Genomic DNA, 25,844 nt, shown 5'->3' on the forward strand with positions numbered 1-25,844 from the left:
ACATACAAGTATATGCTCTGCATCAGGCGGAGCGTACACGGCGTCGAATACTGGGAGTAGCTCGTCGAGGGATGTACAGTGACTGCAGACGTCTTGAGAAACTGAGAAATTTAAAAGCAAATCTCGAAATCTACTGCTAAGGGTGAACTGATGAAGTTCGGCTGGATAATTTTAACGCACCGACCGTATTCACCAGACCTGGCTCCCATGGGTTACCACATTTCTGCCCATCCCCAACGTCATCTAGAAGGGCAAGACTTCCAAATCCGCAACATCAAAAAGGCAGCCGAGAAGTTCTTCAAGGATCAGTCCCCAGCGTTGTGGAGCAAGGCCATCTAAGATCTGCCTAAACGTTTGCAGAACACCATTGATGCCAATAGAGCATACTTCAAATGATTCACAATTCTCGTTTAAAAATTGTAGGATAAATAGAAATATTGTCAATTTGTCCGAGAAGTTTCGAATCAACCTAGTATTATTTGTGAATATCCTAACTTCTATTTTGCGATGGTCAACGGAAGATACACAGACAATGTCATTCCAATACACACTCACTGTGTACGGGAATGATTTCTCAATATTCCGCTCCCACATTCCTCTACTGAAGCTAGGACGAAATTGTTAGATGAGGAATAACCGTAAGGGTATTATCACACAAAAAGAAACATTCACATGAAAGACATTTCGACATCAAAGACACTGGTTTCACTGGTCAAGAAAAAAAAAACCTTACTTCAAAAAAGAAAAGAAAGGAACGTGCGAGCCTCATAGAAAACAATACCCAACATGCCCAAGTTCAGGAACTAACGGCTCTTGCCGGTTGAGCAAGGTTTTGAAGTGATCCCTCCAAATTGGAGGGTTGCTTCACCGACAGCCCCTCCATTGGCAGTGTTAAGGACAGGAGAACATCTTTTCATTTTGCCGCTATACTGTTTTAGTAAAGCATAAGCTTTCTTGTCTTAGTTCTTGTCTTACCACACCTTTTCAAACTCCTTCTATCTCGACGTCCACTCGTTATCGCGGTTTTGTTGCAGTTGACGACGCAACTTCCTTCTAAGACGACAAATACAGAATCGCACGCAGATTTTGTTTCCGCAGATGCGAAGGCAAACTTCTTCTGCGGCAATAAAACCGGGAGCGTTTCCCTTAGCTTCATGGATGCACTTTGTGAAGGAATCCGCATCGCTAAGCTTCTTCCTGGTCCGGCATTTATATTACTCTGCGCTGAAACATGTCCAGGAACCTCAACTTCAACTTCTTACTTTAATTGAAATCTCCAGCATTTTCACTCATACATATTTTTTTGTAGCACTGCCGCACTTCGTATCTGGTCGTCGTACGCTGCGTCGCGACACGACAGGCGCGGCAACTCCTCACTTTGCACTTCGCTCGCACTCTGTTTATGGCGGCTGTCGGAATGTGATACACCTCAAACTGGCAACTGCACTCACGGCCACTCTTGTGGCTATTATTCATGGACGGACGCCATCGACGTGTACGTCATCCGTTCTAACAATGCGAACGACAGATACTTGGAATATCATTCCAATCTGATTTTTTAGAGAAACATTGTGGTAAGTACTAACCTGGAAGTGTCGGGGTGAACACCGATAGGTATCCAAAGCGGCTGTCAGAATGTCCTTAGGAAATGTGTACGTTGATAACTGTTCCCTGTAGAACTTCTCCAAGTCCATATAGAAAGCTTCGACTTCTTCGTAGCTTGATGTTGGAGCGTAAGCGACGAAGTCAAAGCTGGGGTTGAACCACATCTTTTGATCTTCATCCACAGATGTCCGATGCGGGCAATTAGTTGTTCGAAGGAGCCTATGTTCTTTGCTATACTTGTGTTGACGAGGATGCCAACTCCACCAACACCTCTACTGTCGCATGTTCCTGAGAACAGTTCTTCTCTAATTTTATATACGGCGTTGAGAGGGTTGCGTCGTCTCGTCTCGGTAAGTTCAATGATAGTACTTAATCTTCCTGGCTTGCTTCATCAGACTTCGATCTCCGCTTCAGATGCAAGCGTACGTGCGTTATAAGTACAGATCGTCATCTTAGTCCTTTTCGGTAGCCTATATGACTCCTGCAACCCGACGTGCGGGGTACAAGGATGTCATGAGTCAGTCCTGGCTTAGCAGAAACGGAGTCCATCCCCTGAATCCACCCGTGAATCTGGGCAGACACAAGGTCGCTTTTGTTTCGCCACTAACTGGCTGTGATCCCTCTAATGAGGGAGATCCGTGGGAGAAGGAAAAAGGAAAAAATCGCAGCTATTAGAATATATATGTATATATATCCATCACTTTTCTGTCATTCTTGAAAGTATGACGCCTTTTCCCGTTATTTTTACTGAGCATTCTTCATTTACGAACAACGTTTCTCATTGTGGAGCTCATGTTTTACCATTTCATTTACTTATAAGCTCGTTTTGTCAGGGTATCCAAGCAGAAATATCATGCATGTCTTCGGTGGAAGGGGTGGGCGGAGCCTAGGGATGGACAGCTGGACAGGCGTAGCAGCGATTGCTGCTGCAGGCACACACATCGGCTGCATCCAATTCACTTGGGTATCGCCTCAGTGCCCCCCAAAGAGCGGAGGTTGTTAGGTCGAAATACCTTCTTTTAGGAGCGAAGAGATCAATGAAGGTGAATTTCTCGACTAAGGAGAAAAACGGCTGATCTTCGGTGGGACAAATATATAAGTAACGAAATTCACAGCAGTTAATCCACGTTATGGCTGCCGTATTCACATATTTTCGAAGTAAGCAAGCCAACAAAAAAGTGAATGGTACTTACGTAGAAGATTTAAGCACTAAATATCGACTCCAAGTTTCGCAAGAAAAATAATAAGTGTGACATGACTGCATAATCCGGACAGTAACAAAAATGTCATGGAAACAGCATTCCTATACTACAAATGCAGACAGTGGGGCAGGTCACGGGGAACAAAGGTGATAACAACAAGCAGAAGTACAATTGCACAGAATTAGCTGAAAACGTGACCTTTGCTGAAACGCGCACAAATAGAGTTTTAGTGTCTTGTGACAGTACTTCTCAGTATTGAAGCAATAAGGGAATAAAGTAGAACTGGAGCGGTCCCACAGACTAGGAATTCCACCTCATAAGCATCAGCCAAGAGCTAAACAATAGATCAAGTACCTGATGAGGAAGGTTGCTGTCTGTAGATAGCAACACTTTCGAAAAGGAAACTGGCACCTAATATATAGTCGGGTCAAAACGACATGAAGCACGTACGCAACTGCGTACGCGGCTTCTTTCGAGGCGCTTCGGTGTTGCGTAGCGGCTTGGACCGTGGTGAAACCCTTTCTGGCACCACCCATCGGTGCAATTTGCGACAGTCGCAACCAGTCGGTTACAAATGGTGCCTCAACCGCACGTTTCGAACATGTACGCAATTGCACCGCAACTACACTCGTGATTCATGTCGTTTTGACCAGACTATATAGTCGGGTCAAACGAAATGAATCACGAGTGTACTTGCGGTGGAATTGCGTACATCTTCGAAACAGCACGGTGGAGGCAGCAGTTGGAACCGGATTGGGACTGTCACAATTGCAGCGATAGGAGTCCCAACAAGGGTTCCAACACGCTCCTAGCCGCTACGCTCCACCGAAGCGTCTCGAGAAAACCTGCGTACGCAATTGCGTACGTGCTTAATGTCGTTTTGACTCTACTATAAGCTACTACGAAGATCCAGATGTTACGTGAAACTGAAGAAAAAATGTACAAGAAACATTATACCCGACGATTATAGCGAATGTTTTAGTCAGGATGACTGTGATTGATTGTTCCACAACTCAACTTCTCCCTTGTTTGATACTCACTCTTCCTGTTTGGACACATTCTTCTTCATCACGAAAAGTTGTAGGAATTATTGACGTTTCTGCACTCTGCAGCGACTGATAATGTTAATCGCCGCTCTTCTCCACTTCTAATATTAGCAACAATAAGATTTTTCGTTGCATCTGAGCCATTGAACGAGCTACGCCCTCATCCGGGAAAATCGACTGTTTACAGAATTCCACCAATCGCCGCAGATAGACAAACAGAGCAAAAATGTGTCAGTGACACTGACGTTTTCCACGGATATAAGAGACCATCAACAAAACAGACATGTATTTATTGATTGACAGATGTTAAATCCACATTACCTATAGAAATTCACACCACTCACGAAGCTTCTGCGTTGACATTCCAATCTGGAACGTTAAATGAGATTATCCTACAAGGCACAAAAAAAGTACCTTCAGGCATAGATCTGGTTACAAAACAAAAACTTGGGAAAAGCAAGAGACGGAAGTGATCTAAGAAACACAAACGTTGATGGAATTCCTTCGCAGGAATCTGCAGAAACATCAATGATAGTCAGATGTCAATCAATATGACTGTGTGTGTGTCGATGTGGAAACAATTAAAGGTTAGTCTTACATACTTCAAAAGATCATGAAGATGAATACTCATGTTTACAACTTACAAGAGCGTTGTTTAGATGACGCTGCGGAAAATAAAAACATCGAGAGTTGAGAAAACGATGACACGATAACATTAGTGGCTAACTGACACTGAAGGTAAGTCAAATGTCTCTAACATCCTACAATGGAAAACCCTAATAAAACAAATAAATAAACGAATAGAACAGCCCATAACCAATACACAGACAGCGGTCGTCCGACGTGCGCTCAGCTGAGCGAATAGCACTCGTGTCTGGCACCATCCTTTACGAGGAACGCTCTCTCTCGCCACTCTGGTGTTCTGCTGTACTCCAGCGTAGCACGCGTTTTCTCGTCCCTGGCTGAAATGTTTACGCGATCACCAGTAACGAAATTCAGCCGATGGTCATTCCTGTCCTGTGACCAGGGAGAATGTGCCCACACAGAGGTCGCACCTCTTCAAAGCATCACCCCACGAATCTGAAGTGCTACGGATTTCAGGTGGAGTATTCGTACACGGGATAGTAGATTATGGAGAGGAGGTGATTCCGTCCATTTCTTCCTAATAGCCGTAAAAACGGTCCGGAAGATGCGGCGTGTGCACAAGGCTGGCGCGCTCCAATCGAACTCCTTGTAGAAAATAGCGCGCCAGAACGCCCGAAGCCGTATCTTCTGGGCCGTTTTTTACGGAAGTTAGGAAGAAATCGACGGGATCACCCTCGTCTCCTTAATCTATAGTCTCGTGTACGAATACTCCACCTGAAATCCGTACCACCTCAGATTCGTGGAGTGATGTATTTAAGCGACTCCTCTGGATTGTGTACTTAAATGGTGATGAATCTTCAATGCACCCAGAGCAATCTTCAATTGCATCGGTACCTAATTTCTCAGGATTTTCTCACTTGTACGGTCCAAAATCACGCTCCAAACAGAGAGAAACTGTGAAACTTGGCTGCAAATCCGCTCTGACCGTTGTGGAGTTCAAGTGAGCATAACCAAACCGTTTATAGTGTTATAACGTGGAGAACATCTAAAAGTAAGTCACATACAGTAAGAGGAAATACCAGAATCTCCACGAATTTGATGACTTAGACGCAGCACCCCACGAATCTGAGGTGGTGCGTGTTTCACTTGGGTTATGCCTATACGGTGCCGTAGATTATGGGGAGGAAGGTGATTGCATCCATTTCTTTGTAATTGCTGTAAAAAACGAGCCGGAAGGAGCGGCGCGTTCACAGGCGGAGCCGGCACGCTCCAACCGAACTCGTTGGAGAAAATAGCGCCCGCAGCGCCCGAAGCCGCATCTTCCGGGCCGTTTTTTAAGGCAATTAGGAAGAAATGGACAGAATCACCCTCCTCTCCATAATCTATGACACCGTATAGGCATAACCCACCTGAAACCCGCACCACCATAGATTCGTGGGGTGATGCCTTTAATGGATTCAAGAATGTGATACACGTGATGTCAAGCAGAAGTGTGGTTTCCGCGCTCCTTAGTAGAAATGTTGACCTACTGTCGATACTTCCATCCCACTTCCTGGAGCGTATCCTTTCCTCATTTTGCTTCATTTCCATTTAACTACTTGCGACAGGACTTTTCGGGGAATCAGCTGGAAATCCACGACCGTTTCTAGACCGTTTCTTTCTAGATACATTACTGTGATTCTTACAACAGTTTTTTTCGATTCCACTCCAAATCTTGCACATTTTTGCACTGCGGGACCTCTCCTGGCAGAACTGAGTAAGAAACTTTGCTGATTTCTTCGTTCAAATGGCTGTGTAGTTGATGTTGTCAACTCGGACAGCATAGTTGAAACGTACTAGTATAGAAACTGATCTCCAAAAGTGTTATACTGCATCACTGGCATAAATTTTTAAGATAAATAGCCGATTCATATTGAAAAATGTTTATGAATAACAACAACTCCCATACTCTTCACATTTGTGGCGATATGCACGCACTTCAGATAACTGCTAACCTCATACCATCTGCAGCTAGTTCACACCCGTTTTTTTTTTTGGTCGGAATCATACTTACGCTATTCACAGTATTTGAGTGGCATGACTTTAGTCAGTGATTTCAACTACCTACTAATACAAATCCACAATTTTGAACAACTGCCTATTTCACGCCATAACATCAAATGCAGCGCAGGCCTGTACTGATAATTTTTGCTTTGACTGGAAGATTACTTAAAAGTAGAAGTAGATTGAAAAACTATGTTAGAGCCTGAATAAACCTGCTGGAAGGACGTTTAAAAGGGTCGCGGCGGATTTTCCTCGTTGAGCTCTCTGAGCACACAAAACTTTGCACTAGAAGACATACAAAGCTTAACATCTTATGTACAAAAAGTTTTGTTCTGCAGCTTGCAGAGAACACGTCCTCATTCATGACATGGTCTGCTTCAACCTATCTCGCATTCGACTTCCTGTATGGTAAGTCATCGGCGAGCTCACCGAACATATATGGTCGGACCAAAAATCGGAGATTTCCCTCACCTTCCATTATCGCTTGCCTAAGTTGCATAGTTCTTACAGGGTTACGACGGACAAAGAAGCTACGACGGTCAGCTGCAAAGGAACACCTGCACATTTTGCCGCGCGCGGGCTCCTTTTGTTCACATGTGACCTCATGCGAAATAAAACTGGGTCGTTGTGTGCGTGTGACTTCTACGCCGGTGCAGCATTTGAAGAAAACTGTGAAAACGGCTTTAGAAACAGGACGAGACAATGCGTTAACTCATTAGTAACAGCGATGCACAATGCTTAAAAAACCTTCCATACATGTGCAGTTGTAGAGTATGAGAAAACGTGCTCAACTTGCGCTCAATGCTTACGCCACTCAGCAATGAATCCCTATAGAAAGGGGTGTAGAAGACCGTAAATATCCAGAAAATGACTGCTAATCAATGATTTAATTGACCCACAGTTTACGTGTTGCATTTATTATAAATGGTAACAACAGAATATCGACACATATGAAATAATCTAATCGAGACAGAAATAGAAAACTATAGTAATTTAATTTTTAAAACACTAATAATTTTTCAATGAGAAATATAAAATCCAGCTTTAAGAAACTGTTACAAGACCATCTTCATGAATTTAGCAGATAGCACACCTAACAAAAACACGAATGACAGGATTCGTAACATTTATTTATTTGAAGAAGGTAGTCAACAAACAAAAAAAAAAGAGGAATGGCAAAAGCAGTGTAGAGAATGAAGTAAGAATGAGCAGAAGAAAAACAAAGAGAGCTATGACGTAGCCAGACACTCGGAAGCCGAACGCTTATTCTCATGAATATTCGGCTCGAAGACCACGGCTGCTGATCTTGAAGCGACCGCAATTCTGTGAAGGATCCTTCACCTGCACTACATATTATTACCTGGTCTGATCATCAAGTGAAGAATAAATGAAAGGTGGTGAGGAAGGCAAAGATGCTTTCCGAGCAATTTTTCTCACCTCCTTTGAAATCTCGTACTTACCTTCAAAACACGAACTCCTCGCACCTTACTGTCGTTCTCCACCAGTATACTCCTTTGTATCTGTTGAATCCAGTTCCTGGTTAACTCGCTTTCGTGATCTTTTTGCTGAATATAATATTGGTAGATTTTAGCTAGCATATAAATAGCAGGTCATCTTTGTCTGCTCTCCAAATGAATCTATACGGGGTTTTCACTATTTCAAGGCACATGGTTGTAGACTTTTGGAGAAGAACGGAGAAATGGACTCACAGAACAGGTTGTCACGACAGTGCAGCCAGCCTCAGTGAGAGTGTTGATCTTGTTTAAAATCACTCCCATAATGGAAGATCCTTAAAGTTGAGGATTTAGCAATGAAAATAAAGCAATTCTCATCGGAAGCTGTCAGAAGTTAGCATTAAAATTTTTGTGACATGAATACAAGTTACAATTCTCGTTTCAAACAACAGCTAATATTGCTTTCCATAAGTACATTTGTAGTCAAAATGAATTATCTTACTTTTGAATAAAATGATGTCCCACTGCATCGTCGTACTGCATTCAATATTAAGAACAATTTAAGATAGACTTTAATAATACATATTCGTGCCTCTTTTTTCTTTATCATTTCCACTGGAAAACTTCCGATTCAAACCTTCAGCGAAGATAAAGTACTTCAATTCTGAAGAGGTCACGGCCTTTTACGCTACCAGCATACGAAAATGAGGAACGAGTGCGTGCTTAAGAAACACTTGGCTGCAAAATAAAAGAAAAAAAAAACTTTAGATTCTTTCTGCTAGATTGTTGCCGAAAGACATCATTTGCGAGTTCCGCATATTCTTTATCAGCACCGTTGATTCTCACTAGAGGTCTAATTTCGCCCAGATCGTTACGTTACAGAATGAACCAGGTTATTGCTTGAAACGGCAGCGGGTAAAGAGGCCTCTAGATTTTCGAGCATGCTCCCGATCACACCTTGTCTGAGCAACGAGCGATTCAGTGTATGTATGTGTAGCGATAGAGTGTGAATAGATTGTATAGTGTGGAGATACTACCTAAGTAACACCTATGAATCTTATCTACCGATGATCTTACGCAGCATCGCCGGCTAGGATGTAATCTACATTGTTCTAGAGAATCAGACACATCCACTGGAATTTTCTTATGGAAATTTTGAGAAATGTTGTGACGTAAAGTGATCTTAAATTAGCAACTGACTAGAAACTAGAAAAATCTTCATGTGAAATGTGAGAGAGATGCATCTAATAGCTACAAATTACATCAAAATTCAGTTGAAAACACAGAACATCCCAGCTTTCAAGAGTAACTGGGATGAAGAAAATAGATATCTAGCGGAATCCAAGCCTTCTATAGCTTGTTCCCACGTGGAACTTACGAATAATGGTGGTAATTGTGAAACACTTAAACAAATAGGAACGGAAGAAAGTAATAAAAAGCCTGTCGTATGGATGGAAATTGGTGCTGAACTGTATTTCCGATCTCTTGAAGGTAAAAGAGTTCATTTGATAAGATTTCTAGACTTTCTGAAGGAAATAGCTAGACAAGATTCTTGCAGCTTGGCTTCGTCGAGGGATGTTTGCGTCTCCTCAGACATATTCACCGGGTAAATAATATTTCGGAAAGATCGAGCTACCTCTCCGTTTCTCGCTTGCGGCAACGTTCCACGTCTTTTTGACGCCTCGTTCCCCATCACCGGTCGTTTTAGTGCTGAGTATGTAGTCTTATCCCTTCGTTCAAAGTTTACTTGCATGCTTCACCCTGGTATTCTCAACGATGCAACCAAAAATGAAGAGAAGAAAATATATTTTATCAGCGTCAGACCAGAAAAAACTACAATGGATCTGCACTCAATTTATAGTCAATGGAATCTAACACAATTGTTGTCGTGGCGGATGAGTATTACAAACATGTCATTCTCGTATATTAAGTGAACGGTCCTCCTGTGACATCTGTCCCCCTAATCCAGAATTATGCACCCTTACTGATTTCTAATTTTTCAAAATAACAAGACAGAAGTAGACAGATGGAGCACTAAAGAGTTCTAATGCAACGGTAAACTTACTTCTAACATTTTCCCCAAAGAGACGCTCATCACACATTTCGAAGACGCCATCAATTATCACTAGGCGAATGCAGTACTCCACAAAATAGTCCTTAACGATATTTTAGTAAACGTTATAAATTCACTCGTTTATTTCGCTCCAATCATTTTAGGCAGTGTTTAAATACAAATACAGAATGTTCTATCGACTTACGTCTATAAGTCCTAGAATCTCTATGAGCTGTTTGTGATCGCTGACACGAGCGATTGTTACACGTTCAAGAGCCTCCTTGAAAAAAAAAACGCCAAGAATTCATCTAGAGGAGACAAATGATCACATTCTCAGAAGAATGAAAACGAAAATGAGCTCTTGGTTTGCGTTGGTTTTCTGACTATTTGATGTATAGTGTATAATTATGAGTTTTTTTTTTTGAGATAGAGAATTTCAAAGGAAATGCATGCAATAAAAAGACTACCAATAAGTTTGTTCAACGAAATGAGGATTGGAATTGAATCTGGGCGCAGCAGTGTAGGTGTAGGAATTAGAAACTGCGCGGTGGAACGTAGCGGTTGGCAGCCCGCAGAGTTCGGAGCCGCGTGAGCGCTCGGTTTGGTGGTTATTGACTATTTAAAACTGTGCATCCAATAATCACCAAAACCTCAGAGTTGCCAAACCGCGCGTTCGCGCGGCTCTGAGCTCTGCGGGCAGCCGTTGGGATCGAATGGTGACCTTCGCTAGTATCACTTATCGTCGCTGTTCGAATGAAGCTAACGATGGTCACACTTCGATCCAAACCGCAATGCTTCGGGCGCAGGCGCTTAGACAACTTTAACGAACATCGGTTCGAAACTACAGTATAGAATTATGCACAACTACTGGGTTCTAATTTTTCAAAATAAGAAGACAGAAGTAGAAGTCCAAATGACCCGAAGTTGTGCGGTTGCACAAGCGGCTGGACTTCCACGGTGCAATGGTGGAGCGTAGAGGGGACTCTCGTTAGCACCACTCATCGCTGCAGTCCGAGTGAAGCTAGCGAAAGTTTCATCTCGACCCCTGCCGCTAGCTCCACCGCCCCATTTCGAGCGCTTACGCAACTGCACAGTGTTCCAAGTCATTTTGACCCGACTATAGTCGGGTCAAAACGACTATCGAAAAGCAAAGAAAAAAAAGTAAAGCAAAATAATTCCACTATTGAGTTTTTGATGATAATAACACCAATATTTTTCTAATCCTCGAGCATTAATGCATGAAGCTCGGAAAAGTTGTTACTGTTGAGTATTTAAAGACATCACCAATCACGAATCTGGGGTAGTACGGGTTTCAGGTGGGTTATACCTATAGGGGGTCGTAGACTGTGTGGAAAAGAGTGATTCTGTCGGTTTTTTCCTGTATCAGTGGAAACAGACGACCCCGGAATGCCATTTCTTATGACGGCTTATGTTGCAATGCGGAACGTTTGCGCTCAGCCCAACGCGGCAGGCGGGGAGCGGCGCAAAGGTGGCGCGCAATTGAGGACGTCGTAACGAACAGCGTTCTAGGGTTGTCCGTTTCCACTGATTGAAGGAGAAATGGGAAACAAGAAATCACCCTCCTCTCCATAATCTACTACCCCGTATAAGAATGCTCCACTTGAAATCCGTACCACCTCAGATTCGTGGGGTGATGCCTTTAAACACATTCATGTGAAACCTCACTACGCTCGTAATCCTCTGCAAACAAAACATTTTCAATTACAAGTACGACACTATGAAAATATCAGATTGCAGTGCAGCAGAAAATCCTGTACGGTTGCAATGTACATTGTGTGAGTCATATTTTAGACATGTTTTGCATCATTTGAAAATTCAAAACACAATATCTTTAACAGAGCGAAAATTACTACACCTAATCTTCGGAACAAAAGAAAAACCCACGAATGTTTTGTCAATAGTCTCACCAGAACCCTTCGCGTACTCAACCAATCGATGAGCTCGAAATGAACCATTCGAGTCTAACCATGCCACATTGAACGTCGTATGGAAAAGGAAATGTGTGACGAGAGCATAGCATAACTATAAAATTTTGTTGTGGATGACAGTGTACATATGAAGTTACTTAGTTACTAAAGTAAATGTTTGATTGTAAATAAATAGCTGACTGACGCTATGCATTGTTTGGAAGAACAGCTTTCATCAGCCCCATAAGATATTCCAAGATATTCCCAACTCTTGCGAACTCGGAAGCGGCTGAGAAGGCATTTGTGACGATGTAAAACACGGTAATAACAGCAACCTAAAGTGGCGCGGTGACGACAGCGGACTCTCACTCATGTCAGTCGGCATGCCCTCTTTGGCTTGTATTTTGGCGCGCAAAAAAAAAAACTTTTTAGAGCGCGGGAACCGTTCTTGCCGTTAGACCGTTTCATTTGCATGATGGCTGCTGCCAGCTCACTGACTCTTCCTGATTTCACTCTGATTACACTCAGTGGCGCACTTATTTCTCGACGCTCTAACCTACTTTTTTCCTTAGTAATTTTAGTTTACATGTGGTCCTCTAAGACTAATACTTAGGCCTTAGGGCCCGATTGATTTGATTATTTACTTTGAGAAAGGGCGCCACTGAGTGCTCCTCCCTCCAGACTTACTTAGTTTTACTCGTCCAATTAAGAATTTGACGAGTGGTACGCTGATCGTGGATTGCTATGAAAGTAGTGGCCATGCCCCGGGTGCGTATCGTTAGGTACTCGCAGCCTTCGCGACAACCCATCTTTAGGGGAAACAACTGACTGGCAACGGCTAATTGCGCTGCGCAGCAGTTAATAGCGTTAGCAGAGCACTGCGCTGCGTTCGCCTTACGCTCCGCCCATCACATCGTCCATGTTTGGCCCTCATCGTCTAATGAAGTGCAAAACATGCCACACAGGAGCATCTTCGTTATCCCTGGCATTGCTTCTGAACGGAGTATCGATCGTTTACGTATAGAGATACATCGAACGATTGCACACGAAATCCCAGAAATAGAAAATAATAGTGTTTTATTTATGTAAAACAAACAAATCGAAACTTTTACAAACTACTGCAGTATCTTACATGAGTTTAATGGTTTGTATAATTACAAATATACATGTATATCTTCTATGTAGTTTTTTTTTTCTCAACCACAAATCTACATCTTTCAAAAACCAGGTTCTCAGTTCTACACATTTTAACTTTTATTCTGGAACGTTATCAATTTTCAGCTTCATTCATGTTTTCTGATGTTGTTTTTTTCTTGAACAAATCTTCTACGTTCTTTCTTCATTTTTAGCATTTTCATTTTCAACGTCTTTTGCCACTTGCTACGTTGGTACCTTTTCGTTCTTTGAACCTTCCTAGAAGTCAACTCTCTCACTTAATTGCAATACAAAAACGGCACATGACCTCAGTGATGTGGTGATGGGTAGGCGCGGCTTAGTGATCATAGGTGGACTAAGATATCCCTGCCCTCCCCTGCCGACAGCCTCTTCTGCAGGCACTTTTTCGGCTGCGGGTACCTAACGACCGCCCCCTCACCATGCTCCAACTATGGAAATCCCTGTAAGGTCACGAAATAGACGAAGGACGATCAACCTTCATAAAGGCTAATCCAAAGGCCCTCTTCAGGGTCACCAACTTGCTAATACAAATCGAAAATGTCTGGATAAAAGTTGTTGCATGCATGCTTCATGCTTGGTATTCGTGGAGAAAATTCCAATGGAAAAGTATTTTCGATTCTTTTTTGTTGGAGAGTACTACATTATATGACTTGTAGTCGACATGAAGCACGGACAGTTGCGCACGCGGCTGCGCTCGAAGCGGTTCGGTGGAGATGGTTGGAATCGAGGTGGGACCATAGCGAACTGCAGAGATGGATGGCGGTAGCGAGGATCCTTACACGATCACAACCGCTACGCTCTACCGCGTTGCTTCGAGCGGAGCCGCTTTCGCAACTTTTTTTCAGAATGCTATTGCAGTGTACCAAACTTGCGCCCCACCCCGCTTGAAATGAAATGAATTGCCCATCGGGGAGTCCGAGTGGATTTTTGACGAGTCGCAGTCGGAGGCAGGGCGCAAGGGTGGCGCGTTGCAATAGAGGACATCGTAGGGAACCACATTCCGAATGCTTCTGTTTACAGTGATGCAGGGAGAGATGAGCCAGGTCCCACCCGTTTTGCAATCTACTCCCCCGTATAGTCTTTGACCCTTGGAAATCCATACCACGTCAGATTCGTGGGGTGAAGCCTTTAACGCATGCCTTCGCCGAGGGCGCGGCCCATAACCCCCACGATGGTAAGCGTTTTACATCGTGTGTATTTTGATAAGTAAGCAATAGATTTCAGCTGACCTGAGTTTTTCCAGTGCCAGCATCACCCATAATTTCAGATATTTCTCCGTACTGCAAATTATTCGATAAAACTTCGTCGATGACAGGCAAGCCAGTCTGCAGTCCCAGTGGTACACCAAGAGCGACCAAGGCGTCAATGGCAGACTCATTAGTGCCCATTAATGCTTCTCAGTTCCAGTATTTACCTCAACGAAAACGACACATTTGGGGTACATGTTCAAAATAAACACATTGATGAATACGTACGACAGAAATATAGTCAGGTAAAGACGATCTGGAACTCGGCGGAGTGCCGTAAGCGGCTGAAGCAATAAGCGAAGCGACGCAATAAAGCTAGCGGTTGGGTCAAGGTGGGACCATCGCTAGCTTCATTCGTACCGCACCGATGAGTGATGCTATCGTAGATGACAGCTACTTTCGGTACTGAGTGCGGTACATTTACCGATATCACACTGTCATACTTCAAGAGAGAGGGCTCCTGGGAAAAGATATCGATGTTCGCTTATTCGTTCTCTATGTGCATTTAAGTTTTGGCTCGGGCAGCTCTGACATGTCAGCCCATGATATCCAGGTGACAGGCATCTCCTGACGATTTCCCAAATCCTTGGAGACGTACTACAAACCACATTCCCATTCGGTGTTGTCCATCGCGGTGTTTTCCCTAAACTCTGCTAACGGAACAAGAAGCTTCCAACTGATGTGATTTTGGAACTCCGCTTCTTGAACTTCACAGTTCCATCTCTTTTATACAGGAACAAGAATATTCTTTGAAGGCATTGGTCCGATTCTGTTTAGCAGTTCGGGACAGTCGTTAAGCAGAACCTACTACTGACGATGAATGTGACCGACTTCATTATGGAACTCTTCACAGACCTGAATCTTCCCTCCGGAAGAGAAGATTCTGGAACGTGCGTATACTATTCGAATGTTCAGAGTCTCAGTACTTTTGAACACTCGTATCTAAACTTACACCCGGCTGCGGGAGGCTCCGCCCCTTGGACCAATGCTAACGCCCTGCGAAATTCAAAATGGTGTACTGAGTAAGTGCTTGCTCTGTTGTTTCGGAGGAAACTTAGAGAAGCTTAGAGAAAGGTAGAAAGTGAGTGCTTTACGGTGTTTTACGTATTCCTACCATAACGAAGAGAATAAATATCGCAATAAACCTCAATCCAAGAAAGAAAGGAAGTATGATCTTCGAATTTCAAACTGAGTAAAAGGATTAGTAAAAAAATTCATTATCTTCCTCCTCTTTTACATTCCTATTTCGCTTGATTTGTTATCTTTTCATTCTATTTGTTCTTTTACAGGCCGACTTCTTTCGACATAATTGAGCTAACTGCCGTTTTCATTTGATTTCTACAGTATCAAGTATTGGCACAGTACTTGTACACCCGCTTTTAACCTCGCTACTGTTTTAGCTTTAGTAACAGGAGAAGAAACGACGTTATGTTCTTCACGTTTCTGCCAATTTTTCCAACTACGTAATAGCATCACCAGAGCCGAAGTGCATCAATAGCTTTGATTTGATTCTAGGTTTTTTGAGCAGAGGTTTGAAGATGGGAACTGGTAAAATTCGGAAACAGAAATGAGTAGTCACAATTTCGCACAAACGAAGAAAGGAAACTAAATCAAGCTTTGGGATTCGGTGTTCAGATGAGTATTCATTGTAAATTTCGCACGTTTACTTCCTATGAAATATTCTAGGACTAACTTAAAATATGAAGAGAGCTTGATTTCTTTTTCTGTCTCCAAAATTAGTTGAATAGCAGCAGAAAACTGCTCTCCCTAAGAAAAAATATTGAAAATATTTACAAGTTGAAACTTCAAGTGAAGTGTGAAAACGCTATCTAGTTTTGTCATGGACTGCACTGGCTTTCTTCTGTACTTTTTTTCATTATCTTGTGTCAATGTAGGAGATGTATAATCTAGGATGTTTTGTAGAAAAAAGCACTTTCTCCAATTAGAAAGAGATACTGGAAAAAGATCTTTGCATTCATTTGAGAAACTTCCGCTATTTTTTTTATCCGAATTGTGTTCATTTACCTTCGATGTTCTTGTCATATGTTAACGTAATTTAAGTGCCGATTATCATGCAGTACGCATTCCCTAGGTAAGACCAAGTAAACAGCGCAATTACGTGCTGGAAAATAAAGACAAAATGAGGAAAGGAGAGTAACGTTAAGAGCAAAAAGGAGAGCAGGAACAAAAACAATAATGGATGTAAGAACAGTGAGACACACGAAAACGAAACAAACATGAATGAAGTAAACGTGTGACATAACGAGTAACATACTAGGTAAACTTGTGGTATAAAACGTGATGTATGAATAAAAAAAGAATTTGGAACCATAAGCCTTTCAAGGAGACAGAAGGTAAAAGTGGACGTAAAACCAAGAAAAGGAACAAAAATACAACTTTAAAAGATAGAGAAAAAAGACGAAATGATCATAACAAGTAAGACAAAGGAATAAGACAAAACAATAAGACAAAGAAACGATAAAAGTAGAACGGAGAAACAAGACAAGTAGGACAAAGATGAGGCAAACTATAGAAGGAAATAAAAATGTGAATTAAATAAGGGAAACAATGCAAGAACAAATGGAAAAAAGAGAAGAAAACTGGACAGAGGAAGAGTAAAAGATGTTAGCTATGTAGTTACCTGAAGTAATCTTTCCCAACTGCATGATGAGGATCAAAAACCTCAAATTCCAGTTTCATCCGTTACTTAGTTTGAAATTCGGAGATCATAATTCCTTTCTTCCTTGATTTACGGTTTATTGTGATATTCTCCTAGTTTATGTCACGAGCAGGTGAAGCACCGTAAATCACTCTTTTTCTTTTTTTTCCCTTTTTCTAAGGTTAATCTTCTGATACAGCAGAGATAGTAGTTACTCACCATTTTTAATTTCGCGGCGCTTTAGCATTGGTCCAAGGGGCGGAGCCTGTCGCAGCCAGGTGTAATTTTACGAGTCTTTTGAACTAAATGCCTAAATAGTTTTTCCCACGCAGTTCACCTTAGTGGAACTGTACGCAGCGCTCTTCCTAGTTAGGAGAATTTCTTGTCACTGTGTCGAGTGAGAAAAGCCACAGACGGATTGCTGAGTTTCCACGCTGCACATCTGAGTGGCTAGCACTTAGAATATTAGTTATCAACAAAATTATGCAAGTCGAACAGATTTTAGTAGCACATATATAGCCGAGTGAGAGTGACCTGTAACCTGATGCAGCTGCAAGTGGCACGGTGGAGCTAGTACATGCGAATGACGCCGGAGCCTCGCTTGCTACACTCGGACAGCTGAGACGTGCGAAGTTCCATCTAGATCGCAACAGCCAGCTTGCGACACTTCGAGTACAGCCCTTTGCGCAGGTACAGATGGTCTCAGGTCGTTTCCACCTGTATAGTAGGGTCAAGACGACATGAAGCACGCACGCGGCTAGGAGCGTGGTGAAACCTTTGCTGGCACCCCCCATCCCTGTAGTTTGCGACGGTCCCAACAGCTGCTTCCACCGCGCGTACGCAAATGCACCGCAACCACACTCGTGATTCATTTCGTTTTGACCCGACTACACAAGTAGTCCGATCTGATGTTCAACATTGTGATAGCTAATTTCTACAACTTTTGAAACAACAATTTCTACAACTCAAGTTTTGACAAATCTAAGCAAATGAGTGGAAATATTTGAAGCTTGGAGAAACCGGTAGCATCAAGAAATTGCTCGCATCTTCGTCCATACGATTGTAGGATTTACAATAGCTGAACTAATCACATTAATTGAACTAATTACGAAGCAAGTAAACAACTTGTGCAAAGTCCAGCTAATTTCACATACCAAGTAAAGTACTTCTGCACTTGTAGAGCTGTTCTGATCATCAGAAAGCCTATGGTCACATTTACGGTTCCCGTATAGAAAGATCGTGATTAGTGATTCTCGACTTAATGTAGATATATGAAACCTGTTACAGTGAAGTTGAACACCAGTAACCTTTTTCATCGATTTTCTCATACAGAGTAATCATGAATCTAGAACAAGTACTGCAACATGCTGATACCATTTTGCTCTATAGAAGCTCCAGTGTGCAAAGTGGAACATGAGAAAATGTTAAAACATCAAAAATTGCATACAGATACGGTAGCAAAAAATAGTGCAATAAATCGGATCGAAAAAAAATTTTTAGTTGATGAAATAATAACAATTAAACTCTGATAGACTTACTACAGACCACAAATACAATACAACCAGATCAACATTGTAGAAGAAATCTAGGGTAAAGTGAGGTGTAGGGGGAGAGTACAATCAAACACGCTCTTGTTTCTGGAAGTAAATAACTGAATTAGTCGGTGGCCTAAGACCTAAGCATAGTAAGAGGATCTGTGATATGTAAGCTAAAGTTACTAATAGAAAAAAAATGAAGATATAGCTCCTAGAAATAAGAGCGCGGTTGAGTGCCCCGCTCTCCCAACTTTTCCCCAAAATCTGAACTAAGCAAAAATCTTATGGCTGTTGACTTGGCAGAATTGGGACGATGAGATGCTCTTGAGCCATTAGGTTGTATTTTGTTACATAAGTCGTAAACCTGAAGAAAAAACTTGGAAATGTTCCATATTATTGCTATTGTTTAGAAATAGTATGAGATTTTTGCCTCAAAATCGGTGCACTAGGACCAGGATAAGGCGTGTGAGGGGATTTTCCCTTCGGGGGTCACAGAAAAGGGAGGATTGCAAGGCAAGGGGGTCGTAAGAGAGTGTGCGGTGGGCAGCTGTGAATGAAGGAGAAAATGATAAGCAAGACAAAATATTACGTAGTATTAGATAATAACATACATTATAAAAGATTAAAACAAATAATATTGAATGATTACATAAATCACAAAGTATTATATTTAGTTTCAGGGGTAGGATAGTATGGATAGAATAACATTCTATTTTGAAAATGCACAACGTGTTGACAATGTAACAAGTTACGCAAGTTCAACAACCCACTGATGCAAATTTTTGCAAAACAGGTAGAAGCTTGGAATTTCTCCTAAAAGATGAATGATTCAATTACATGTAGTTTTCATCAGTTTAAAAATGGAGTTAATGGAATTTAATGACCAAAAAAGCACGGTTTCTGTGCACATAATTAGGTCTAGAATATCGCGAATAAGTTCGTGATAAGAGGACCAAGAGAAATATTTCAGGAAGGTTTTTAGAGAAGATGGTTTGCCCTACGAAACAGCCTAATGCTGTTTTTCTCACCTCCCAGTCTTTTTAGAATTTAAGATGGGACAAAGATGGGAGAAACGGCATCTTTCCCATTGTTCAAAGTCACCCATTAAAGTCACCCACAAGTCGGATTTTCGCCAGTTTTCCCATTCCAGAAAAACGGGGCAGCGTTTAAAAAAATCACCCATATATTCGGATAGAGGGACCAAGGAAACCCCTATGTACAAAATTTCTCCTTTCCGGACGATTTGGTTCCCTCATAATTTAAGTGGGAAAAATTCAAAAAAAAAAAGTCAAAAAATTTAACTTCTGTCCCCTCTAAATTCCAAAAAGACTAGGAGGTGGAAAGAGACAACTATTTCACTGTTTTTGGGGCAGAACTTCTCTGAAAAACTACCGGAAATATTCCTCTTGGAACTATTATCACGAATTTAATCTCGATCTTCTAGATCTAACAACGTGCACAGAATCCGAGCTTTTTTGTTCAATAAGTTCCATTAATTCAAATTTTGAACTGATGAAAACTACAATTGTATTCTTCACCTTTTACAGGAAGTTTCATGTTTCCAGCTCTTTCGCAAAAAGAGCTAGAAACTTGAAACTTCTTCTGAAAGACTCCTGCCTCACTGGGGTTTCGAATCTGCGTGGTTTTAGAAAAAAAAAAGAAGAATAAAAACTAATATCCATAGAATATAAATAATTCATAGAATAAGAAAATATAATCCATAGAATAAAAACTAGAATATTTCAACACCTATATTTCAAAAACAATTCAGCAAATTTGCCTCTTCTGCTACTTTGTGTCTCTTCGCTTCTGTCATCTTTGTCAGCAACCAATTTTCTCATTAGCCATTTGTTGGAGGAGTTTTCTTCTTCAAAACACGCGGAATTTCCAATATAAATGTCAGCAACCGAAAACTGTCGCAGGAACGCTGGAGGAGAAGAAAAAAGGAGGAGGGGTTCGTATTCGAGAGGGTCCCATCCTATCATCGCCCCTGACCCTGACTAAGATGGGTTTGAAGGTCCAAGATTACCACAAACATTAAGCTAATAAAATAAACCCACCGTTTGCAAAGGTGAGTGCTGTTTTCGAACTCATCAAATAGCTGTCTGTGATGGAAATAGGCGTGTGAGAATATTCGATAAACTCTACGGCAAACGGACCCTAACTTCGACAAAGATGATTCCTAAAAGTTTCTTTTTGTTTGACTCTCGGCTACTGCCTGTTACCTGTTTGCTGAACTGATGAAAAATCAGATGAATGATTATAAAGGGTGTGATGAAAGCATAAGTACACCTAATTTATGGCACCATATTTCGTTTTCGCGCCCCTCTCAAGGTCCTAAAGTGGTTTTACGGTGCATTGTAGTTTGTAGTGTATTCGTAGCGTCATGTTTAAGTTTCGTAGATATCCACTGACTGGAAAAGCCATGGTGAAGGCATTTCCACACTAGTGGTAGAGCTGCACAAACGCGCGATGACGAAGGTCGCGATCGCACGATTCCTCTGTTTGACCCGGGGAACGATCAGACAGATCATCCACAAGTTCCAATCCTTTGGCACGTTGCGTGTGGGGCGTGATCGAGGACCGTGCAAGATCAAGAAGACCCCCGCTGTGATGACGAATCGACTCGAATAGATCCGAAAGCACGTCGACCGGAATCCGAAAGCGCTGTATGCGTCAAATGGGCTGAAAGTGTCGGAATATTCCCTCCAAACCATCGTCAAAAAAACGGCAAGGGTTGACCTTTCATCGCGTTCAAAAACGGGTTGTCCTTTCGGACAAGAACAACCAAGCCCGCCTGAAAAATGTCATGTTCTACTCGCCCGGACGCGCTCTGGAGAGCACCTCAGGGCGGTGTTTTCCGACGAAAAACTCTTCACTGTGCAAAGCTGTTTTCAATCGACGGAACCATGGTGTGCTTTCTAGGACATCCCAAGGAGCTAACATGAAAGGTGGAATCGTAAATCCAGCGGTTTGGGCCATAGATGCGATAGTCTGAGCCGGTGCTCTGACCCCTTCACTTTTGAACGATAGGGGGAAGGGACCTCCTTCACTTTTAAGTGGTCGGCGAAATTATCCTCTTCTCTTTCGGGCGGTTAACGAAAGCACCCCCTTCGCTTGAGCTGCACCCCATGAGCTAAACCCCCTTCACCTGAGGAAGGTCCGGCTTCTCCCTATCGCACCTATGGTCGGGCTGTCATCTGTGCCAGCGGCAAAATTCCGCTGATGTTCGTCGAGACTACATCAAGACCATTCTCGAAGACGGGTCATTGCCTTAGGCCAATTCTCACATTGGAAGTGACCTTTGCACATATCAGCAAGAGAGCGCCGAACTACAAGGCCAAAATCGTTCAGCAGTATTGCCGAGACCATCTTTCGGACTTCATTCATACTGAGGATTGGGCGGCCTCCTCTCCGGTTCTCAGCCCTCTGGACTATGCCGTATGGGGTTATCTGGAAAGCAAGGCTTGTGCTACTTTTTATTCCAACGCGGAGTCACTGAAGACTGCCCATCGTCGGGAATGGAAGAAAATCGACGTCGACTACCTTCGTACAGTGATCGACTCGTTTCCAAAGTGACTGAGGGCCGTTATCGCAAATCGAGGACAAAGATACTGTGCTGTTGCAAATCCCTTAGGGATTTCTTCATAAGTTTTTCACCTTGTTTGAGCTACCATGACCCGATAAAATTTCTAGAATATTTGTGTACTTGTACTTTCATCGCATTCTGTATATGGACAAAAAAACCTACTTTTATATTAATCCTGCTGGGAAAGTATTTGTTACTATTAAGCAAAGACGCGGCACCATCAAGTGTATGCCTGGTGTAGTCGATCGCAGAGCACTAAATACTTGATCGGTCTTTTCGAATGAGTTTTGGGAGGCCAGCAATAAACTCTTTTGAACGCATGTAACAAGATAAGGTAGATAAACTCGCCTCCTTCGGATTCTTATGTGCCGCACAAAGGAAGATCCATTGCTCAGTAGCGGTCATTTGAATGCAGGTTTCAGGATTGCATTCTTCCTAGGACAGAATGATAGTAGCTACTCGAACAGCGGTTTCCAAAAATAACTTTTTTTTTCTAATTTTGCTAAATATTTCCATTCTCTGGCACTTGAATCTTTGGCAGAGACCGACAATAACTCTTTCATGGATGATATAGCGAATTATCGGTGGGAGAACTGCGCCGGTCAGCCTCTCGGAGCCCTCTTTTTGTTTTACGAATGATTTTTTTTCTTTTTTTTCGTATAATAAAGGAAGAGATCACGTATACTCAGTAATATAATTTCCCACTGGTTACTTCCTTTTTAAGACTTTTGATTGTAAGGACTGGATTTCTGCGTCATTACTTTTTATAATCGTGCATGTTGTTCTCTACACTCGTGGTCGTAAAAAATTCTATCTTGGTTAGCTAAGCAGTTTCTTTCGCTGCAAAGGCGTTCCTTCTAGGATTTCATTTTGATTTAGTTTTCACGTTATCAGTGGTTGGATTTCTACTTAATTATATAAACTAATTAATCCTAATTATATAAACACGCGAAGGAGCGATAACGCGGAAACGCGATTCCAACAAACCGAAAACATTTGAGGTTGCGATAGAAGAGAGAGTTACTCTAACAAGAATGGAATTCGGTATTACTGCAACTACGAATTAATCCTAATCATGCACAGCTAAACAGAAGAATACAGTCTTGAGGAAAAAACTCAGAAGGGCACAGCCAACTATAAAGTCTCCCACAAAAAAAGGAAAAGGATCCCGATGAGATACTGTAAACCTTGCCATACACTACTACACGTCTCTTTCTTTTTTCTAAGTAATGCAAATAGACGATCATAAATGTTTGAAAGAGATGAACGTTGCGAGTACTTGTGCGGGGTGCAAACTCATTAAGAAGTATCTCTCTCTAATATTAGAGATTTGATATGTTCCACGGAGGAAGTCTATTCATCGGAAATCTGGACAAACCATTTGACAAATAACAACGATTTTTGCGCCTTAAGCGTAGTTCGATTAGAGCAGCCTTAGGTGAGTGAACGCAAAGGAAAATCATTCGATTCAACACTCTTACTCTTCCACTACCCAACGTTGGGGACGTTGCACACGAAAGAGACATAAGCACAACTATATTATAATAGTCGGAACCTCCAGTATATTTTCTAATGGACAACTCCTACCCATGCTTTTGTTCTTGTGGACGGAAACCAATACTCAACTTTTTTGAAACCACTACCTTAAAGGGATCAATTTAGAATTTCCCTTAAAGCACCTTTGATCTTACCTTGACTCTTAGAGTATCGTTGCGAATACGCAAACCTGCAGTTCAGATTCAAACACAACAGGTGAACTGTTTCCTAATGATATTTTATCGACACAAACTTTGCGAAAAGAGAAAAATTAAGCTAATGATCTAATAAATTCTGCAGGCAGTTTCTTGTAAGAGAACTGCAGAATCTTTCAAATCAAGGAATGATACACTTAAAAACATTCGAGATGTTCACCTGCAGCATGAAAGCCAAACCGTTGAGCTGAAGACAAAACTGGCGAAGATGCTCGTATTTCCACACTCCATCATCAAGATCAGGTGGCGGAGCAAGAATAACATCTAGACAATATATGCACGTGATTTTGACTGCAACAATGCACAAGACAGAAGATTGAAATAGGTGAGATGCTCTAGATCACCTATTTCAGCAGGATTTTGCTGAATAGTTTGTTGGATATACTGTTGGACATTTAGCGTTGAATCCATGTCGTCGAAGGTCATTGGCGGCCATTTGCTCCAATCCTGAACCCAAACATTGTGACAACAAAGCTACAAGAAAAGTATTCATTTAATTTGCTACAAAGGTTTTCAAAGTGCGAGCTCTGAACCTGTAAATATAGCACTGATTACTTCGAGTACAGTTTGCACGTCCCAATACTTCTGGATAGAAAAGCGTTATTCTCTTCTTAAACCCAAATAAAATAAAATAAAAGTAGTAAAACAAAGTACTGACTTCTCGTTTAGTACCGGGATCATTTCGTCGGAAAAGACGTGGTTGTTCTGCAGCTTGCACAGTCATATTATACTGCGTATCTGTAAGAAGTTAAACGTCCCATAAATTCTAAAACAAACCAATCATCAGCAAAGGAGCAGCACTTTTGTTCGAAAGATGTATTGTAGAAGTCACAAGCGTATAAAAGTCGACCTGGGCGCAAAAGGATGGCATCGAATATAATGCGACTTGTGTAACTACACATACCACGCAGGCACTTACGACATGATAAAATAATATTTTCTGGTTTTGATTTCTATCTCCTTCATATCTTTCTCCTTTGTTAGGTGAGTATTATTTCTCGTCATTTCTCTCGCTAATTTGTTAGATTATTTCCCTCTTGCTTGCATTTTGTGTGCGCTTGCATACAAGGTCCTTTTCTGCACTGCAGGGAATTGCATAACATGTGAAACTAATCATATGTAAGAAGAGATTCTCCACAATATTTCCATTCAAATCTACTTGAACGGGCGGACGCAGCGCGTTGGCTTGTCGCCAGCTCCACCATGTCGGCGGCCCTTCGCTGGCATGAGGGCCTCTAATGCTAACAGGGACTCGCTATTCGATGTGACCCCAACGAGTACATTCGATGGTTTCTGGGTGTATGTAAAGAGGGCCCTCAGACTTTCGAGCATCCCCTAGCGAAGGTTTTCGAAGTGCGAGCTCTGAACCTGTAAATATAACACAGATTACTTCGAGTACAGTTTGCACGTCCCAATACTTCTGGATAGAAAAGCTTTATCATCTTCGTAAACCCAAATAAAAAAATAAAAGTAATAAAATAAAGTACTGACCTCTCCTAATTAGTGATGGAGCGTCTCCTGTGGAGATTCGCTGTCTTTGCTACCTAAGTAGCTGACTCTGCCCACCTACCACTGATCGTACACTGCATCACCGGGGGCGGTCGTTAGGTACCCGCAACCGATTATCTGCAGCCGGATAAGTTCCTGCAGAAGAGGCTGTCGGTAGACCAGAGCAGGCATATCTTAGGTTAGCTGTGACCACTAAACCACGCCCATCCATCACCATGTCTCAAAAGCCATGTGCCGTGTTTGTATTGCAATAACATAATAGAGTTGACTTCTGGAAAGGTTCAAAGAACAAAACGGCAGCAACGTACCAAAAAATAGAAAATGAAAATGCTAAAAATGAAGCAAAAACGTAGATGATTTGTACAAAAACAAAACAGCATCAAAAGACATGAATGAAGCTGAATACGTTCCAAAATAAAAGTTGAAAAGTGTAAAAACGAGAACCTGGTCGTTGGAAGACGT

At 42.0% G+C, this 25,844-nt stretch overlaps 6 protein-coding genes across 10 annotated transcripts; 1 reads left to right on the forward strand and 5 right to left on the reverse strand.

Annotated features, from left to right (window-relative positions):
• Positions 1-243: 243 nt before the first annotated feature.
• RB195_008263 (uncharacterized protein) lies at positions 244-1,769 on the reverse strand (the record flags this gene model as incomplete). Its single annotated transcript, XM_064194682.1, has 3 exons — positions 244-346; positions 981-1,243; positions 1,587-1,769. The coding sequence occupies 3 exons, from the start codon at positions 1,767-1,769 to the stop codon at positions 244-246; spliced, it is 549 nt and encodes a 182-aa protein (XP_064045827.1).
• A 2,827-nt stretch (positions 1,770-4,596) lies between these two features.
• RB195_008264 (uncharacterized protein) lies at positions 4,597-6,261 on the reverse strand (the record flags this gene model as incomplete). The annotated part of the gene is made up of 7 exons (XM_064194683.1): positions 4,597-4,614; positions 4,683-4,815; positions 5,333-5,339; positions 5,455-5,483; positions 5,968-5,990; positions 6,049-6,063; positions 6,124-6,261. 7 exons carry the CDS (start codon positions 6,259-6,261, stop codon positions 4,597-4,599), a joined length of 363 nt encoding a protein of 120 aa, XP_064045828.1.
• A 533-nt stretch (positions 6,262-6,794) lies between these two features.
• Positions 6,795-7,678, forward strand: RB195_008265 (uncharacterized protein; the record flags this gene model as incomplete). 2 transcript variants are annotated; one of them, XM_064194684.1, is made up of 3 exons in its annotated part: positions 6,795-6,889; positions 6,992-7,152; positions 7,563-7,678. In XM_064194684.1, the coding sequence occupies 3 exons, from the start codon at positions 6,795-6,797 to the stop codon at positions 7,676-7,678; spliced, it is 372 nt and encodes a 123-aa protein (XP_064045829.1). The 2 variants fall into 2 exon arrangements, with proteins under 2 accessions (XP_064045829.1, XP_064045830.1); XM_064194685.1 differs by lacking the exon at positions 7,563-7,678 and having other exon boundaries at positions 6,844-6,889; positions 6,992-7,200.
• A 72-nt stretch (positions 7,679-7,750) lies between these two features.
• RB195_008266 (uncharacterized protein) lies at positions 7,751-14,480 on the reverse strand (the record flags this gene model as incomplete). 2 transcript variants are annotated; one of them, XM_013437962.2, is made up of 7 exons in its annotated part: positions 7,751-7,822; positions 7,942-8,046; positions 8,191-8,270; positions 10,001-10,091; positions 10,194-10,268; positions 11,894-12,031; positions 14,322-14,480. In XM_013437962.2, 7 exons carry the CDS (start codon positions 14,478-14,480, stop codon positions 7,751-7,753), a joined length of 720 nt encoding a protein of 239 aa, XP_013293416.2. The 2 variants fall into 2 exon arrangements, with proteins under 2 accessions (XP_013293416.2, XP_064045831.1); XM_064194686.1 differs by lacking the exon at positions 14,322-14,480 and adding an exon at positions 12,122-12,130.
• Positions 14,481-17,367: 2,887 nt separating this feature from the next.
• Positions 17,368-18,193, reverse strand: RB195_008267 (uncharacterized protein; the record flags this gene model as incomplete). Of its 2 annotated transcripts, XM_064194688.1 has the most annotated exons (4): positions 17,368-17,440; positions 17,533-17,678; positions 18,019-18,076; positions 18,153-18,193. In XM_064194688.1, 4 exons carry the CDS (start codon positions 18,191-18,193, stop codon positions 17,368-17,370), a joined length of 318 nt encoding a protein of 105 aa, XP_064045832.1. The 2 variants fall into 2 exon arrangements, with proteins under 2 accessions (XP_064045832.1, XP_064045833.1); XM_064194687.1 differs by lacking the exons at positions 17,368-17,440; positions 18,019-18,076; positions 18,153-18,193 and adding an exon at positions 17,774-17,870 and having other exon boundaries at positions 17,603-17,715.
• Positions 18,194-18,815: 622 nt separating this feature from the next.
• RB195_008268 (uncharacterized protein) lies at positions 18,816-25,553 on the reverse strand (the record flags this gene model as incomplete). 2 transcript variants are annotated; one of them, XM_064194690.1, is made up of 9 exons in its annotated part: positions 18,816-18,897; positions 20,594-20,715; positions 22,285-22,377; positions 22,471-22,557; positions 24,034-24,137; positions 24,218-24,320; positions 24,532-24,611; positions 25,365-25,369; positions 25,444-25,553. In XM_064194690.1, the coding sequence occupies 9 exons, from the start codon at positions 25,551-25,553 to the stop codon at positions 18,816-18,818; spliced, it is 786 nt and encodes a 261-aa protein (XP_064045834.1). The 2 variants fall into 2 exon arrangements, with proteins under 2 accessions (XP_064045834.1, XP_064045835.1); XM_064194689.1 differs by lacking the exons at positions 25,365-25,369; positions 25,444-25,553 and having other exon boundaries at positions 24,532-24,597.
• Between the last annotated feature and the right edge of the window lie 291 nt (positions 25,554-25,844).

The sequence above is a fragment of the Necator americanus genome, chromosome III (genome assembly GCF_031761385.1).
Source record: "Necator americanus strain Aroian chromosome III, whole genome shotgun sequence".
Taxonomy (NCBI): domain Eukaryota; kingdom Metazoa; phylum Nematoda; class Chromadorea; order Rhabditida; family Ancylostomatidae; genus Necator; species Necator americanus.